General features: G+C 34.4%; 1 protein-coding gene across 1 annotated transcript; it reads left to right on the top strand.

The window, feature by feature from the left end:
* The first annotated feature begins 3,502 nt into the window (after positions 1-3,502).
* Positions 3,503-7,301, top strand: LOC141700047 (serine carboxypeptidase-like 25). The gene is made up of 8 exons (XM_074503821.1): positions 3,503-3,980; positions 5,108-5,311; positions 5,454-5,629; positions 5,719-6,003; positions 6,107-6,237; positions 6,397-6,492; positions 6,592-6,697; positions 6,834-7,301. The coding sequence occupies exons 1-8, from the start codon at positions 3,695-3,697 to the stop codon at positions 6,975-6,977; spliced, it is 1,428 nt and encodes a 475-aa protein (XP_074359922.1). The 5' UTR covers positions 3,503-3,694; the 3' UTR covers positions 6,978-7,301.
* Positions 7,302-15,042: the final 7,741 nt, after the last annotated feature.

The raw sequence follows: 15,042 nt of genomic DNA, 5'->3' as shown, positions 1-15,042 counted from the left end.
ACGACACGAAACAACACGGAAAATACGGATATGGGTTTTAATTTTTGGTACACGAAACACGAATGAACACAAATACGAAATTACACGATAGATTTAGTGTCGGATATGTGTTTCAATTTAGGTACACGAAATTACACGAGATAAATATATTTATAAATTAATATATATAACACATGCATATATTTATGTATATAATATAAATATAATAGAAATATTTACAAGTGTTTATAGAATACTATGTAAATATATATATATATATATATATACTCTCCATATTTCATTAAATTATATATTAAAATAGATTTTTTATATATTATATGTATATATAATATTAATTTTTTATTTAATATACACGAAAAGTACACAACACGATTCAAATCGGATATGAGTTTCACATATGGGTACACGAAATCATTTCGGGTTGGATATGAGTTTCATATTTACGTACACGAAACACGAAATTACACGACACGACCCGATTGCCCGCTCTAGTCCCATTTCTTTACACTTTCCTTTTTGAAATGTCTCATCCAATTCTGTACATTTCAAAACTTACCAAAAATAGTAAATGAGTCCCACCACTTTCCCACTTTTTTCCCCTTTCATACTATTTTTACTTAACTATTTTTTTTTTATATATACATATTTATTAACCTCCGTGCACAAAACAAATATAAATAATTGACCGAGATGGAGGGAGTAGTTAATTAGAAATTACAACAGTCTAGCAGCATCAAAGGCCCATACAATTTCACAATATTTGAATAGTCAACCCGAATCATGAACGAGATGAAAATAAACGTCTCTGCCCAATTTCATCCATTTCACCCCTTAGACCACTTGCGGCTAGAGGCTAGAGATGCACAAAAAACCTGAGTCCGAAAATCTGGCCCGGCTCGATCCGGTCAAAACTCAGTCAAGCCCGGCCCGGTCAAAGCCCGGTCCCGTCCCGGCCCGAGCTTCGGGCCTCGACGGACCCTATATTTTTAGGCAAAGCCCGGCCCGACACGGCTCGGTTAAAAGCCCGGGCTTCGGCCCGATCCGGTCCGATTAAAAACCCGAAAAAACCCGGTTAAAATCTGATTCTTCTAATATATTTTCCTATATATTTATGAATTCACATATACTATAAATATAAATAATACATTAAACACGTATATATTTACATATTTGTGATTAATAATATTATTTATACACTTCGTTGTATAAATAATGAAAGAAGATATAGTAAATACACTATATATATTTGGATAACAATGATAAAACATATTATTCTATAAACATGTTTATTTTTTGCCGAACTTAAATGTTTTCAACGAAATAATGTTTTCATAATATATTCCATATAAACTAATACATTTTTACGATGATATAGTTGCTAACATATGTAGTCTTCAGAATCTCTAATAAAACTCGATCCGATTTAAATTAGAAAAAAGTCCGGCCCGATCCGATCCGGCCCGAAAAAAGTCAGACCTGGCTCGAGGGCCCAAACGGGCTCTGACATTTTCGGAAAGCCCGGCCCGGTTCGGTCAAAATTAAAGTCCGAAAAGCTCGGCCCGGTCAAAGTCCGAGTTTTTTAAGGACCGGTCAAAACCCGGCCCGATGGGCCTTCTGTGCATCTCTACTTGCAGCTGCAAATTTCATTCACTCCACTCTTTGCGACGACATGCTATTGTCATTTTAAAAAAGCTTTTTATTTATGAAAAAAATTCTGTGAAATCAAGTTGTACTTGAAGAAAGGAATGAATACACGAGAAAAAGCAGTGATGAAACTCGTGACCAGCTAAACCTAGTTCAAAAGTTAAACCAGAAAAGGGCAATTATTTTGTAGTAAATTTTGGCTTTAGCTGTTACGTTTACGTCGTGTTTATCGTTTTTTCATGCCAAGTATGTGAACCGTTTCCGTTTGTCGTCGGCGTATGCCCCAAATTAACATGATTACTTGTGTTAACTGATCGACTCATCACACGTAATAGAACTGCATCTGTTTCATCTTTGACTTGCTTTTTACGTAATACTATTAATGATGAAGTAAATGCAGCCATAAAAATTTGGCCAAAAAGGACACATGTATTTGTCTGGTCTTTAAATTTTTTAGCAAGGGAATAGACATTAAGTAAACACGGTTTACCCTCATTGCAAAGGTTGAGAGTTGAGACTATTACATCAGATAAACTCCAAAAACTTAGTTATTCGATGTCTTAAAATATAAAATAAAGAATATGAGAAAAAAACTACTCTGTAACGATTTCTTAAATTACTAAGATCTCTTCTAATTTTTTAATTTTAAATAAACTCTCTCAAACTTTTAATTCTTATTTTATACTCCTTTTTTCCCTTTTATTACACTTTCCTTTTTGAATGTTCCTTCCAATTGTTTACATTTCAAAATTTTCTAAAAATAGTAAATTTTTTATAATTTTTAAAATAACTACATCCACTACTTCACTCCACTATACTCACTTTATACATATAATATTAATCAGTCTCATTATTTTATTAACTTTTTTAACTTTCCTCTACTACTTTATCGTTTTTCTTAAAATCTTTGTCTAACCCAAATATAAATATTTGGGAGGGATGAAGGGAGTAATATATATTTAAAATAAGAACTTTCTCTTTATTTATTTTTTGTAATAATGATATTTTTTAATGAAAAAATATTATATAAAAAATGGATATAGGGAATGTTGTTGAAGAATAGAATAAATATTAATGTTTTAAAATTATTAGGATCAAATATTTAATATTAAATTTAAATAATGAACCAAAATACCTGGAAATACTCTTACAACAAATAGAGCGAGAGTAAAGTTGTTATTCACCCCATGTTATTTACACGCTAAAGATGTATGTATGACACAAAATTTCAACCTTATTTTTGTATCTGTAACTAATTGATCACGCTCACTCCGCGCATATCAAAAGTAGAATTTTTAATTTTCCTAAAGATAGATAAGAACCTAATAACCTTTGATTAATATGGTTTGAACCCTACTTCACGTCATATTATCTAGATAACCGATTGTTATCACAATATTTTATGAGATTGCCGTTAACAATCTTTCGTCATCATCACACCAACATTTGAAGTTCAAAAAGACAAATGAAAATAAGCAAAACTAACATTAGAATTTGGAAAAAAAAATGAAAAAGAACAAAATTTGATGTGCACACAATATTGTAAATGATGTGCTAGGGCCTAGGGTACAATAACAAATCATTGCAATATTTGTGGGCAATAAATAGTGATGCGCCGATTCAAATCAATGAATCATTCGATTCAAATGCATCATTCAACAAATTTAACATGTCCACTAGTACACAATCAGTTGCAGCAATATTTTCAACCAGATAACAAAATATTAGAGTCAACAAAATTAAGATATTGCTTTACATGTACTTAAAAAGAACAAAATTCAACCGGGAAAGTAAATCAGTTTATTAATTTGTCCAAAAATAAATGGTGTGTAAAAACTAGAGGAGATACTCTCTCTCAGTCTCTCTCTCATAATCTCTCTCATAATAAATCATAGTCTGTCATCACTCAACCTCCTCCTTACTTCCCCATACAAAAACACAAACATCAGAGAATAGGGTTATATATACAAGTATCATTTCCCTTTTGTTATATATATTATACAGCTAGCTAGCTGCAGGCTGCAGCTTCTTCTTAGAAAAATACTAGGACATGGCCATGTCTAAGATGAAGATCTTGATATCCATGTTACTTATAGCTGTTGCACAAATGGGTGCAACTACAACAGCAGCAGCTGCAACACATGGTCATCATCACGCGAAACAAGAAGAAGAAGCTGACCGGATAATCTCTCTTCCGGGACAACCCATTGTCTCTTTCCAACAGTTCTCCGGTTATGTAACTGTTAATCATTTTGCTGGGCGTGCCCTCTTTTACTGGCTTACTGAGTCTCCTCATCTCCCTCTCTCCAAGCCTCTTGTCATTTGGCTTAATGGAGGTATACAACATATTCACTAACGCCCTTTTCTTTTTTACCTTCTTCATCTATTTTTGCTTATACATCTACTATGTTTATGCAATTATAGTTACTACTACTAGTTTTAGATTTTCAGATGTAGCTAGGCTGTAGTTTACTGTTTCATTGCTAGTTAAAATTTATATTGCAAGAAAACAAAATAAATTGGTGTAGTGTTGTGTGCACATAGGACAATGATTTAGGATGGTTCCAGATAAAAATCTGTAGGGATATTGTTGAATTTGATTTGTACAATAAAATTTAAAAAAGATTGCAGCTTTTCTTGATTTTACCCGGGGTGAAATATTTATTACTCATTGTCTTGTTAATTGTAAATGTAATTAAGAATGACAGAAGAAAAGCAGAAAAAGGGAACATGACTCTATCAGTAGGGTTGCTGCAGAAATGCATCATGAGCTAACTACCCATGGTCACAAGACATAACCCCCATTAATGAATGCATTATCCACATGTACATTTCTGCATTATGTGGAGAGCGAAGAAAATTAATTTACTTCACAAAGTTATTCGTCGATCCCGAATATTCATTTATCAGACTTTCCAGTTTCACAATATGTGTATGCATAAAATATAAGGTGTAGTAATCAGTAAATTACATAGAGAAGGGAGATAATGAATGCATGAAAGCAACTAAATAGTCTAGAAAAGCAATACTCATTTATGATGCATGGTGGGGGTGTAGTGTACAACCTGCAGCTGCATTTGCTCTACCCACTATTGTCAGCATTCTTGGACTTTACTTCTTTCTTTACATTTGCATCACCTACAGTTTTTTATTTTTATTTTTTATTTTACACTACCTTAGTTTTGGCTCTTTACTACTGCTTTCCTCATTTTACTCATCCGTGTAATGTATACTTCTATTGCTGTACCTGTACTCCTGCTTACGCCCCCCCCCTGTATTATATCTTATCTACATTTAGAACACAAACATATTTATTATGAAAAATGGCCCACAATAAATGCATTTGTGACCTCATTCATGATCTAGTTTAGGACATGGAGCATAAGACAATGAGCATAAGGCTAATTCAATGTTAATTGTGATGTTTATTGTGCTATTGGCTTATGAAATTAAAAATTTACAGGTCCAGGATGCTCTTCAGTTGCATATGGGGCATCTGAAGAAATAGGACCATTTAGGATAAACAAAACATCTTCAGGTTTATACCCTAACAAATTCTCCTGGAACAATGAGGCAAACCTTTTGTTTCTTGAAACTCCTGCTGGAGTTGGCTATTCTTACAGCAATCGCTCAAGCGATCTCTTTGACACTGGTGATCGTCGTACTGGTATGTTCAGCAGGGCTCATGCTACATCTTCTTACAGTTTGCAGCTGGTTCATAGATTACTCATATTGATATTGTTGTGGTTGTATTCACTGCTTTCACTTTATTGACTTGTTTGATCTTATGGCAAATATCTGGATTTCAGCCAAGGACTCGCTACAGTTTATCCTTAGGTGGATGAATCGATTTCCACGTTACAAGAACCGAGAAGTCTACTTAACTGGAGAGAGCTATGCTGGTCATTATGTTCCCCAGTTAGCCAGAGCAATAGTGCACTACAATGCCAATGCCAAGCAAAAAATTAATCTAAAGGGATTCATGGTAATGCATTTACGCGCTCTTCATTTAAGTATGGATGTGGCGCATTATGTTTGCTTTGACTTTAAACACAAGTTGAATTGTGAATGCAGGTGGGGAATGCAGTTACAGATAACTACTATGACAACATTGGAACAGTGACTTACTGGTGGAGCCATGCCATGATATCGGATAAAACGTACCATCAACTGATTAACACATGCGATTTCCGACGACAGAAAACATCAAATGAGTGTGAATCATTGTATTCTTATGCCATGGATCAAGAATTTGGAAACATTGACCAGTACAATATATATGCACCTCCTTGCAACAAATCTGATGGCAGTTATGGTGCTACTCACAAGACTATGCGATTGCCTCATCGACCTCATGGGGTATATGCGACAATGATAACAATAGATGTTGCAATTAGTCAATACAGAAGAGTAGTAATAAACTTCATTTATTGATGATAACTAATTGTTTGGCATTTCTCAGATGTTCCGGCAGTTATCTGGATATGACCCCTGTACCGAAAAATATGCAGAGATTTACTATAATAGGCCAGACGTCCAGAAAGCTCTCCATGCAAACACAACAGGAATTCCATATAAGTGGACCGCCTGCAGGTAAATCACATAAATTATTCTTAAACTTATTGGCCTATGTTTACAATTGGTGCTTGTAGAACTAGGATCAATTTGCTACTACCAACAATTTATGCTCGATTTGAATCAAAATTTTATATTTTTGTCGTCATTTTTTCTAAATGTGTACGTTATTGGCAGCGAGGTTCTGAATCGAAATTGGAATGACACTGAAGTATCAATTCTTCCAATATACCGGGAACTAATTGGTGCTGGATTAAGAATTTGGGTTTTCAGGTTGCATGATCTACCTTACTAGCACCATAACTTAATTTTTTTTTTCAATTTAATAGATGATTAAATTGATTAAATTTTGGGTGCAATTGTGTATTTTAGTGGAGACGTGGACTCAGTTGTGCCAGTCACAGCTACAAGGTATGCTCTGGAACAACTCAAGCTAACAACAAAAATCCCATGGTATCCATGGTATGTCAAAAAACAGGTGAGTGTAACTTGCATAAGCCTATGGTTTATGTACTTGTTGTCGTATTGGTATTCTGTCTCTGCATGAGGCTCTGATATCAGCGGAGTTATATGAATGTGGAGACTGATAAAATTCGTGTTAAAAATGTTTGAAGGTGGGAGGGTGGACAGAGGTATATGAAGGGCTAACATTTGCAACAGTGAGAGGAGCAGGTCATGAAGTACCACTATTTAAGCCAAGAGAGTCCCTTCAACTTTTCAAATCATTCTTAAGAGGGGAGCCACTTCCAAAGTCTTGAAACACCTTTTGATTCAATCAAAATCTCTATCTGAACACCAAGTGTTCTTGTATTATTACTATGATGATTGATTAATTGTTGTACCAAAAAAAAGGGTGATTATAGCTTGGATTTGATTGGTTTAGAGGGAAACAAAGACAAAGGGAACGAGTAGATGTACGTGAGGGGAGTAGTAATTGTAAGAACAATATATAATTGGTTTAAGTTAAGCTTTGCGATTATGGGGAGTGGGAATAATCCGAGGGTTGTTTAAGGATCTTAATTAAAAAAAAAAAAATCATCTATGAAGCATACGTTTGTTAGACTACTTATTTATTTTATTAAGGAAGCGGTCGTTTTAAAATTTCAAGATGTTATTTCAGTAGCAATCTTATAATAGTATTTTTACATATTTATTTGGTACAGTATTGTTTATAAAGAAGAGATTACAGAAAAGAACACATGTAGGCTGTGGAAAATAGACAAAATATTAGTCATACTGCTGGAAAAAGAACAATGACGGTGAAAACGTAAAGTTTTGTGTATCTTGTGAATGACTTTTGTCCTTCACAGGACCAGATATATCAAAATGTAATTCTGCAAATCATTCTACTCCTACTATTGTGTATCACCAAACTTAAAAACCAGGCTTCTGGTTCACAAGTGGGATGAGACAATGCAGAAGCGTAAGCAAGATGCATCGGATCGAATTTTGACTAGACGAGTTCACAAGTTGTCATAAAAAACAAACAATATTGGTTATTTTAACCATTGACATCAGTAAAAAATCCCTTTCCCAAACTCTAAAGCCTACTAGTAGAATCCGCAGTAAAAAAACCTGCCATTCAACTGAAAATTAAAAGGATATCCAACTAAAATTTAAACAAAGCACAGCCAATGCAAACAATCTACGAGGCTGTTCGTATCTGATGCACGAGAATTTTCGGTACATAGTTAGGGTAGTTAGGGTGTAATGATCAAGTTGACTAATGCATGATCACCCTATTGAGGTGCTATCGGGATGATAATGTCAAATTGGAATTTAAAATATAGCATAATTATACTATCTTTAATTATTATTTATTTTTAAATATATTATTTTTATTTCATTTTATGATTTTTTATTCCTATATAAATAATCTTATTTTTTGGTAAATTCAAGAAACCCTTGTGAATTCAAGGTTTCAAAGGATTTATCGTATAAGAGTACTTGCGAATATTAATACTTATTTCTTTTACACTTTTGTATTTCGTCAATTGATATCAGAGTCATGTTTTTTCTGTCATTTTCATTATTTTGATTCATTATGAGAAAATCAATTAATCTTCGAGAGGTTACCTATAACGACTCGTATATTTTTGTACTATTTAAGTGTGTAATTATTAAATAATTAAGTGAATAAAGTATGTGTATGTTTTCTGGTAGCCGTGTGTTGTTTTATTATTAGTTATGTGTGGTTGGTGGCTTACAAGGATTATTTGTATAATTGTTTGTTGAGCTGTATTGTCTCGTTATTACTTTTAAAAGTGGTTTTATAGTAGATTTATTTTCATAAATATTTGGAATGCCTCTAAAAATTATTTTAATGGTTTTAAAATTTCAGTAATTATTTTTGGGATTTTATAAAATTTAGAAATCAATATTTCATTAATTATTTATCCCTGAATGATTTTTTGATTGTATTTAAGTGTAAATTTCGTATAAAATTTCAGAATATTTCAAAAATTATGGAACTCATATTTTATTAAGTTTGAATTATTTCGAGAATTTTAAAATTATTTTGGAAATTTTTGGGATTAATTTTACCCGCACGTTGATTCGTTTAATTGCTAAAAGCGGGTATAAATTGTATTTCAGAAATGACTTTAAAATTATGAAATTAACTTCGGGATATTTATAACATTTTAAGATTATTTTCGTGATTTTATAAATTTATTTTAAATGCAACTTGGTTCGTTAATTATGAAAATTTTATTTTATTAAATTTCAAATATTTTAAAAATTTTAGAACTAATTCGGTAATTGTTCGAGCATTATTTATTCGCATGTTGATTCGTTAGAATATACAACTCGAGACAAACTCAGGCAGGAAAACAGAAAATATTACACGTGTTCGATTTTTAGGAGTGGACTTGCTACGTGTTACATTGCTGCCATTTATTTAATTCATTCATGTACTCCCTCCCCTGTACCGATTTCTGTCTCTCTCAATCTCACAATCTCACATTCTCTAATCTCTTCCTCTCTCTTTACTCTCACCCTCCCATTCTGTTTCTATTTATTTTCCGAGCTTGTTCCCCTGCTTCCTGTTCCTTCCTTCTTTTGTCGTCTACAGTTATTCGCCCCGTCCCTGTTGCGCCTGTTTATTCCGGTTTCTTTCCCTGCCGTACTCCGGTTTACTCCGGTAATTGTCCGGTTGCCCTGTACTCCGTTTACTGCTTTGCTTTGGTCTCTGTTCCTTCCTGATTCTTGGTTGCAGTGTGTGCGTGCGTGTGTTTCAATTTGTGTGGCCGTGTGTCAGCGCGTGAAGCGCGTATGTGCTGTGTTGGTGTGAGTCGATTGTTGTGCTAATTAGTTCCGTAATTATTGATTGGGTTTTTATATTTTTGTATGCAGGAAATTAATTGAATGAATATTCATGATATAAATATAGTTTTTGTACGAAAAGTAATTAATCGGTGGAATTTATTTGGAAACCCGAAAATCATCGGGCACCAATAAATTTTGCCGCCGTCGGCGATGAGCCCCGGCGAGCCGATGGTGGACGGTGATGAATTATTTCTGAGTCCTAAAATTTTAAAATAATTAATTAATTTCTTTTTAAGTCGTATCGTTAATTGAATTGATTGTGATTTTTGAGTTGTATCGGTCGTTAGGAATGTAAAATTGTGTATTGTTGTGGTGAATTGACGTCGAATTGTTCGACGGGTAGGCCGATAAACATATATATATATATATACATATATAATTATAAATAAGTATTTTGCAGGACCTGCTGGTGTGTTGTGATAGAATATTTTGCAAAATATATGACAACCCTATTTTCTCGAAACTACGAGTATATGTACATCCCGGTAGTGATTGTCGAACCGATTTTCGAGAACGTGAATCTTAATTGTTGCGTGTGTTATTATAATATGTATAATTATGAGTTGGGATTTGATATCGAATGGGTAGGTTTGTTAGCAAGGATATTGTTAGATATATTTGATAATGTCATGACTAATATGATTTGTGTTTAGTTTGCAGATCTTACTTAACAAGAACTTACTGAAATCAGCACTTACTGGAAGTCAGAACTTAATGATATCAGTACTTAAATTATCAGGAGATAATTATCAGAAGAGGGATATCAGAACTTAAGTGCGAAATGACGAACAGTTAAGGAAAGGCTGATAGAAAGGAAAGAAGATCAAGACTAAATAAAGAAGAGATATGCATAGAGAAGACTTCTATGGAAAATAGAAGACTTGGAAAAGAAGATATCTAATTGATATATTTTAGAATACAGAATCATATTCAATATCAATTAGCGATTATCTTGTAATTGTGTAGTATATAAACACAGACATAGGGTTTACACTATAAGTGTTATCATTATCGAGAATATTATTTATCGTAACCCTAGCAGCTCTCGTGATATTTGTTCATCACTGAGAGAGAACAGTTCCATATTGTAACATAATTTATTATATTGAATAAAGTCTGTTTTCTGTTACTTGAGTTCTTTAATTTGATTTGATTGTGATAAACACTGTATTCAACCCCCTTCTACAGTGTGCGACCTAACAAGTGGTATCAGAGCCTATCTGTTAACACATAAACAGTTTAAGATCCAAAAATAATCATGTCTGAAGCAGAAACTCCAACCAAGCCCATCAAAACTGAAGAACCCCCAAAGACTCAAATCTATAGTCGATATGAGGCTATTAGATTCCCATACTGAAACCATCTGAATGTCCCATATGGAAGGTGAGGATGACTATGTTTCTGGAAGCTACAGATCCAGAATATCTTGATAGAATCAATGAAGGACCTCACAAGCCAACAAAACTCGCTGTTGTAGTTGCAGGAGAAGCAGCAAAGTCTGTACCAAAGGAGAAGAGTGATTACACTGTTGAAGATATCGCATCAATTGCTAAGGATGCTAAGGTACGACACTTGCTGCATAGTGTCATTGATAATGTAATGTCAAACAGGGTAATTAACTGCAAGACTGCAAATGAGATATGGAATGCCTTGGAGACGGTGCCAGAGAACTGATTCGATTAAGAAGAACAGGAAGACAATACTCACTCAAGAGTATGAACACTTTGACTCAAAGCCTAATGAGTCATTGACTGATTTATATGACAGATTTGTCAAACTCTTGAATGATTTGTCACTAGTTGATAAGGAGTATGATCTTGAAGACTCAAACCTTAAATTCCTGTTAGCTCTTCCTGAAAGTTGGGATTTGAAGGCAACAATTATAAGAGACAACTATAATCTTGAAGAAATAACTCTTGATGAAATTTATGGGATGCTCAAGACTCATGAACTTGAGATGGAACAAAGAAGCAAGAGGAAAGGAGGAAAGTCAAGGACAGTTGCTCTTAAGGCTGAGGAAGAATCCCCCAAGGCAGCTACCTCACAGAAAGGCAAGGGAAAAGCGCTCATCACAAAGTCTGATACTGTGTCATCAAGTTCTGATAGTGATGATGACTCAGAAATTGAAAGCTTTCCTGAGATGGATGTTGATGAAGAGATGATGAAGCTGTGTGCTCTTATGGTGAAAGGAATCACAAGGATTGCATACAGGAAATTCAGAAAGGGAAAGAGGTTTTCCAGGAAAGGTGCAAGTTCTGATAAGAAGAGTTTAAGAAAATCTGAAGGCAAAGGAGGGAAGTCTAACAGAGGAGATTACACAAATGTCAAGTACTACAACTGTGGTGAGAAAGGCCACATATCTCCTGATTGCAAGAAAGTGAAGAGTGACAAAGGCAAGGCTCTTGTCATAAAGAAGAAAAGCTGGACAGACACTTCAGATTCCGAAAGCGAGGTGAACTATGCCTTGATGGCAAATGCTGATAGCAGTTCTGAAGCTGCTGAGTTAAAGGTACCTCAAACTACTTATGCCTTTCATACTGATGACATTAATGAGTTGAGAAGATATCTTAAAACCATGTTTATTAGTTATAGAGATCAAACTTTAACATGTGAAAGATTAACTTCTGAAAATCTTGCTTGTAAAAAGAGGAATGATTATTTAGAAAAAGAGTTAGTCATGTTCCATCAAACTCAGAAAGATAGAGATGATGCTCTCTATGTTAGGGATGAAGTACTTAAAATGAATGAATCTCTAAAGACTGAGTTAGAAAAGGAAAGAGAGATTATCAGGACTTGGACTAACTCTGACAGAACAACTCAGAATTTGTTAAGTAGTGGAAACTGGAAAGAGGGCTTAGGTTATGGAGATGATAAGAATGATAAAGGAACTGTAGATATTAAGTCTATAGTTGTTAAACAAAAGCCAAAGTTAAAACCTGTTAAGTTTGTAGCTGTAAAGTCTGATACTGAGAAATCAGAAGTTAAAGAGGAATTAACTTCTGACAAACTAAAACAGGAAAAGACAACTGAAGTAAACGTAGGCTTAATGACGAAGAAGCAGCTTAAGCATAAGCTGAAAGATGTTAAGAATGTAAACAAGGTAAAGTCACCTAGGAAAAATAGAAATGGAAAGGAAGGTGTGAATAAAAACAATGATTATAAGCCTGTTCCTAATGCTCCTAGAAAAACATGTCATAACTGTGGAAGTTCTAACCATCTAGCTTCTTTTTGCAGGAAGAATAAGAACATAAACTCCTTACCTTCAAAGTCAGGAGTTAAGAGTCAGTCTGTTAGATATAGGCCACAAAATCCTTGTTTTCATTGTGGTAGTTTATGGCATTCCATTTATACTTGTAAGGAATATCATAGTTTGTACTATGATTATTATCAAATAAAACCTTCTTTAAAGAAATTTAGTATTGTTCCTTCTAGTGTAAGTTCTGATACAAAGTCTGATAATGTAAATGCTGATAAGAAAAATGTTAACATAAACTCTGATGCTAAATCCGCTGCAAATGTTAACAAACTTAATAAGGCCAAAGGATCCAAGCAAGTCTGGGTCCTTAAAAACTAATCATTAGTGGTCTTTGTGATTGCAGGGCAACAGGAAAAACATCCTAGTTCTGGACAGTGGATGCTCAGGACATATGACTGGAAATAAAGCCCTGCTATCAGACTTTGTGGAGAAAGCTGGCCCAAGTGTTTCTTATGGAGATGGCAACATTGGAAAAACACTGGGATATGGCAATATCAATCTTGGGAATGTCATCATTAAAGAAGTAGCTCTAGTCTCAGGACTTAAACACAATCTGCTGAGTGTTAGTCAAATCTGTGACAGAGGTTATCATGTGGATTTCTTTGAAGAACACTGTGAAGTTGTAAGCAAATCTACAGGCAAAGTTGTTCTGAAAGGATACAGGCCTGGTAACATTTATGAAGCCAAGCTTTCAACAAGTACTGATGGTTCTGCAATCTGTCTGTTGAGTAGAGCATCAATTAAAGAAAGCTGGAATTGGCACAAGAAACTCTCTCATTTAAATTTCAACAATATAAATGAATTAGTCAAGAAAGATCTTGTGAGAGGACTGCCAAAATCAGTATTTGCTCCTGATGGCCTTTGTAATTCATGTCAGAAGGCAAAACAAAGAAAATCTTCATTGAAGAGCAAGACTGAATCATCAATTCTTGAGCCTTATCACCTACTACATGTAGATCTATTTGGTCCAGTGAATGTCATTTCTATTGCAAAGAAGAAATATGCTATGGTCATAGTAGATGAGTTCACCAGATACACATGGGTGTATTTCTTGCACACAAAAAGTGAAACTGCATCTATCTTGATTGATCATGTCAAGCAACTAAATAAATTGGTCAAAGATTCTGTAAAGATAATAAGAAGTGATAATGGCACTGAGTTCAAGAATTTTATCATGGAAGAGTTCTGCAAAGACCATGGAATCAAGCAGGAATTTTCTGCTCCTGGAACTCCACAACAAAATGGAGTTGTTGAAAGAAAGAATAGAACTCTTATTGAAGCTGCACGAACAATGCTTGATGAAGCAAAACTACCAACCTATTTTTGGGCTGAAGCTGTGCAGACTGCTTGTTTTACTCAGAATGCTACACTCATTAACAAGCATGGAAAGACACCATATGAGATGGTGAAAAAAAAGAAGCCAAATCTGAAGTATTTTCATGTATTTGGATGCAAGTGTTTTGTTCTTAAGACTCACCCTGTATAACTATCCAAATTTGATTTAAAAGCTGATGAAGGAATTTTTGTTGGATATCCACTTTCCACAAAAGCCTTCAGAGTCTACAATTTAAGAACAAGGGTAGTCATGGAATCTATCAATATCTCCTTTGATGATAAGAAGATTACTGGACTGAAGATTTCAATGATCATGATCAGCTGAGATTTGAAAATGAAGACTTAAATTCTGATACTGGAAATCCTGACAGTCTAAATCCAGATACTGCAAACTCTGATGGATTAAACTCTGAAGTTATTGAAACTATGGTGACTACGCCAAAGGAAGAGGCACCTGTGCAGGGGGAGCATACTGAAGATACAACCACATCTCAAGAAGCATCAGAACATACAACTGGCTCTTCAAGTTCTGATTCATCAAATTCTGATAAGCCAAGTTCTGATAATTCTGAAAACTCAAGTTCTGAAGGATCCAACTTAGAGAGCATAGTTTCAGGGGGAGCATTAGAAAATGTTGATGAAGATAGCATGGATCATGGGGGAGCATCCAGTTCTAGAGAAAACCTTCCATCTGCAAGGAAGTGGACTAAATCACATACACCTGACTTAATTATTGGAAATCCTGATGCATGTGTCAGAACTAGAACAACTACTTCAAGTGAATGTCTCTATAATTCTTTTCTTTCTCAGACTGAACCAAAGAAAGTGGAAGAAGCTCTTCAAGATGCTGATTGGGTGCAAGCAATGCAGGAAGAGTTAAATGAATTTGAAAGAAATAAAGTTTG

The sequence above is a fragment of the Apium graveolens genome, unplaced genomic scaffold, assembly GCF_009905375.1.
Source record: "Apium graveolens cultivar Ventura unplaced genomic scaffold, ASM990537v1 ctg1685, whole genome shotgun sequence".
Lineage (NCBI taxonomy): Eukaryota > Viridiplantae > Streptophyta > Magnoliopsida > Apiales > Apiaceae > Apium > Apium graveolens.
Note: the sequence above shows the minus strand (reverse complement) of the source record. Positions and strands in the feature narration are given on the sequence as shown.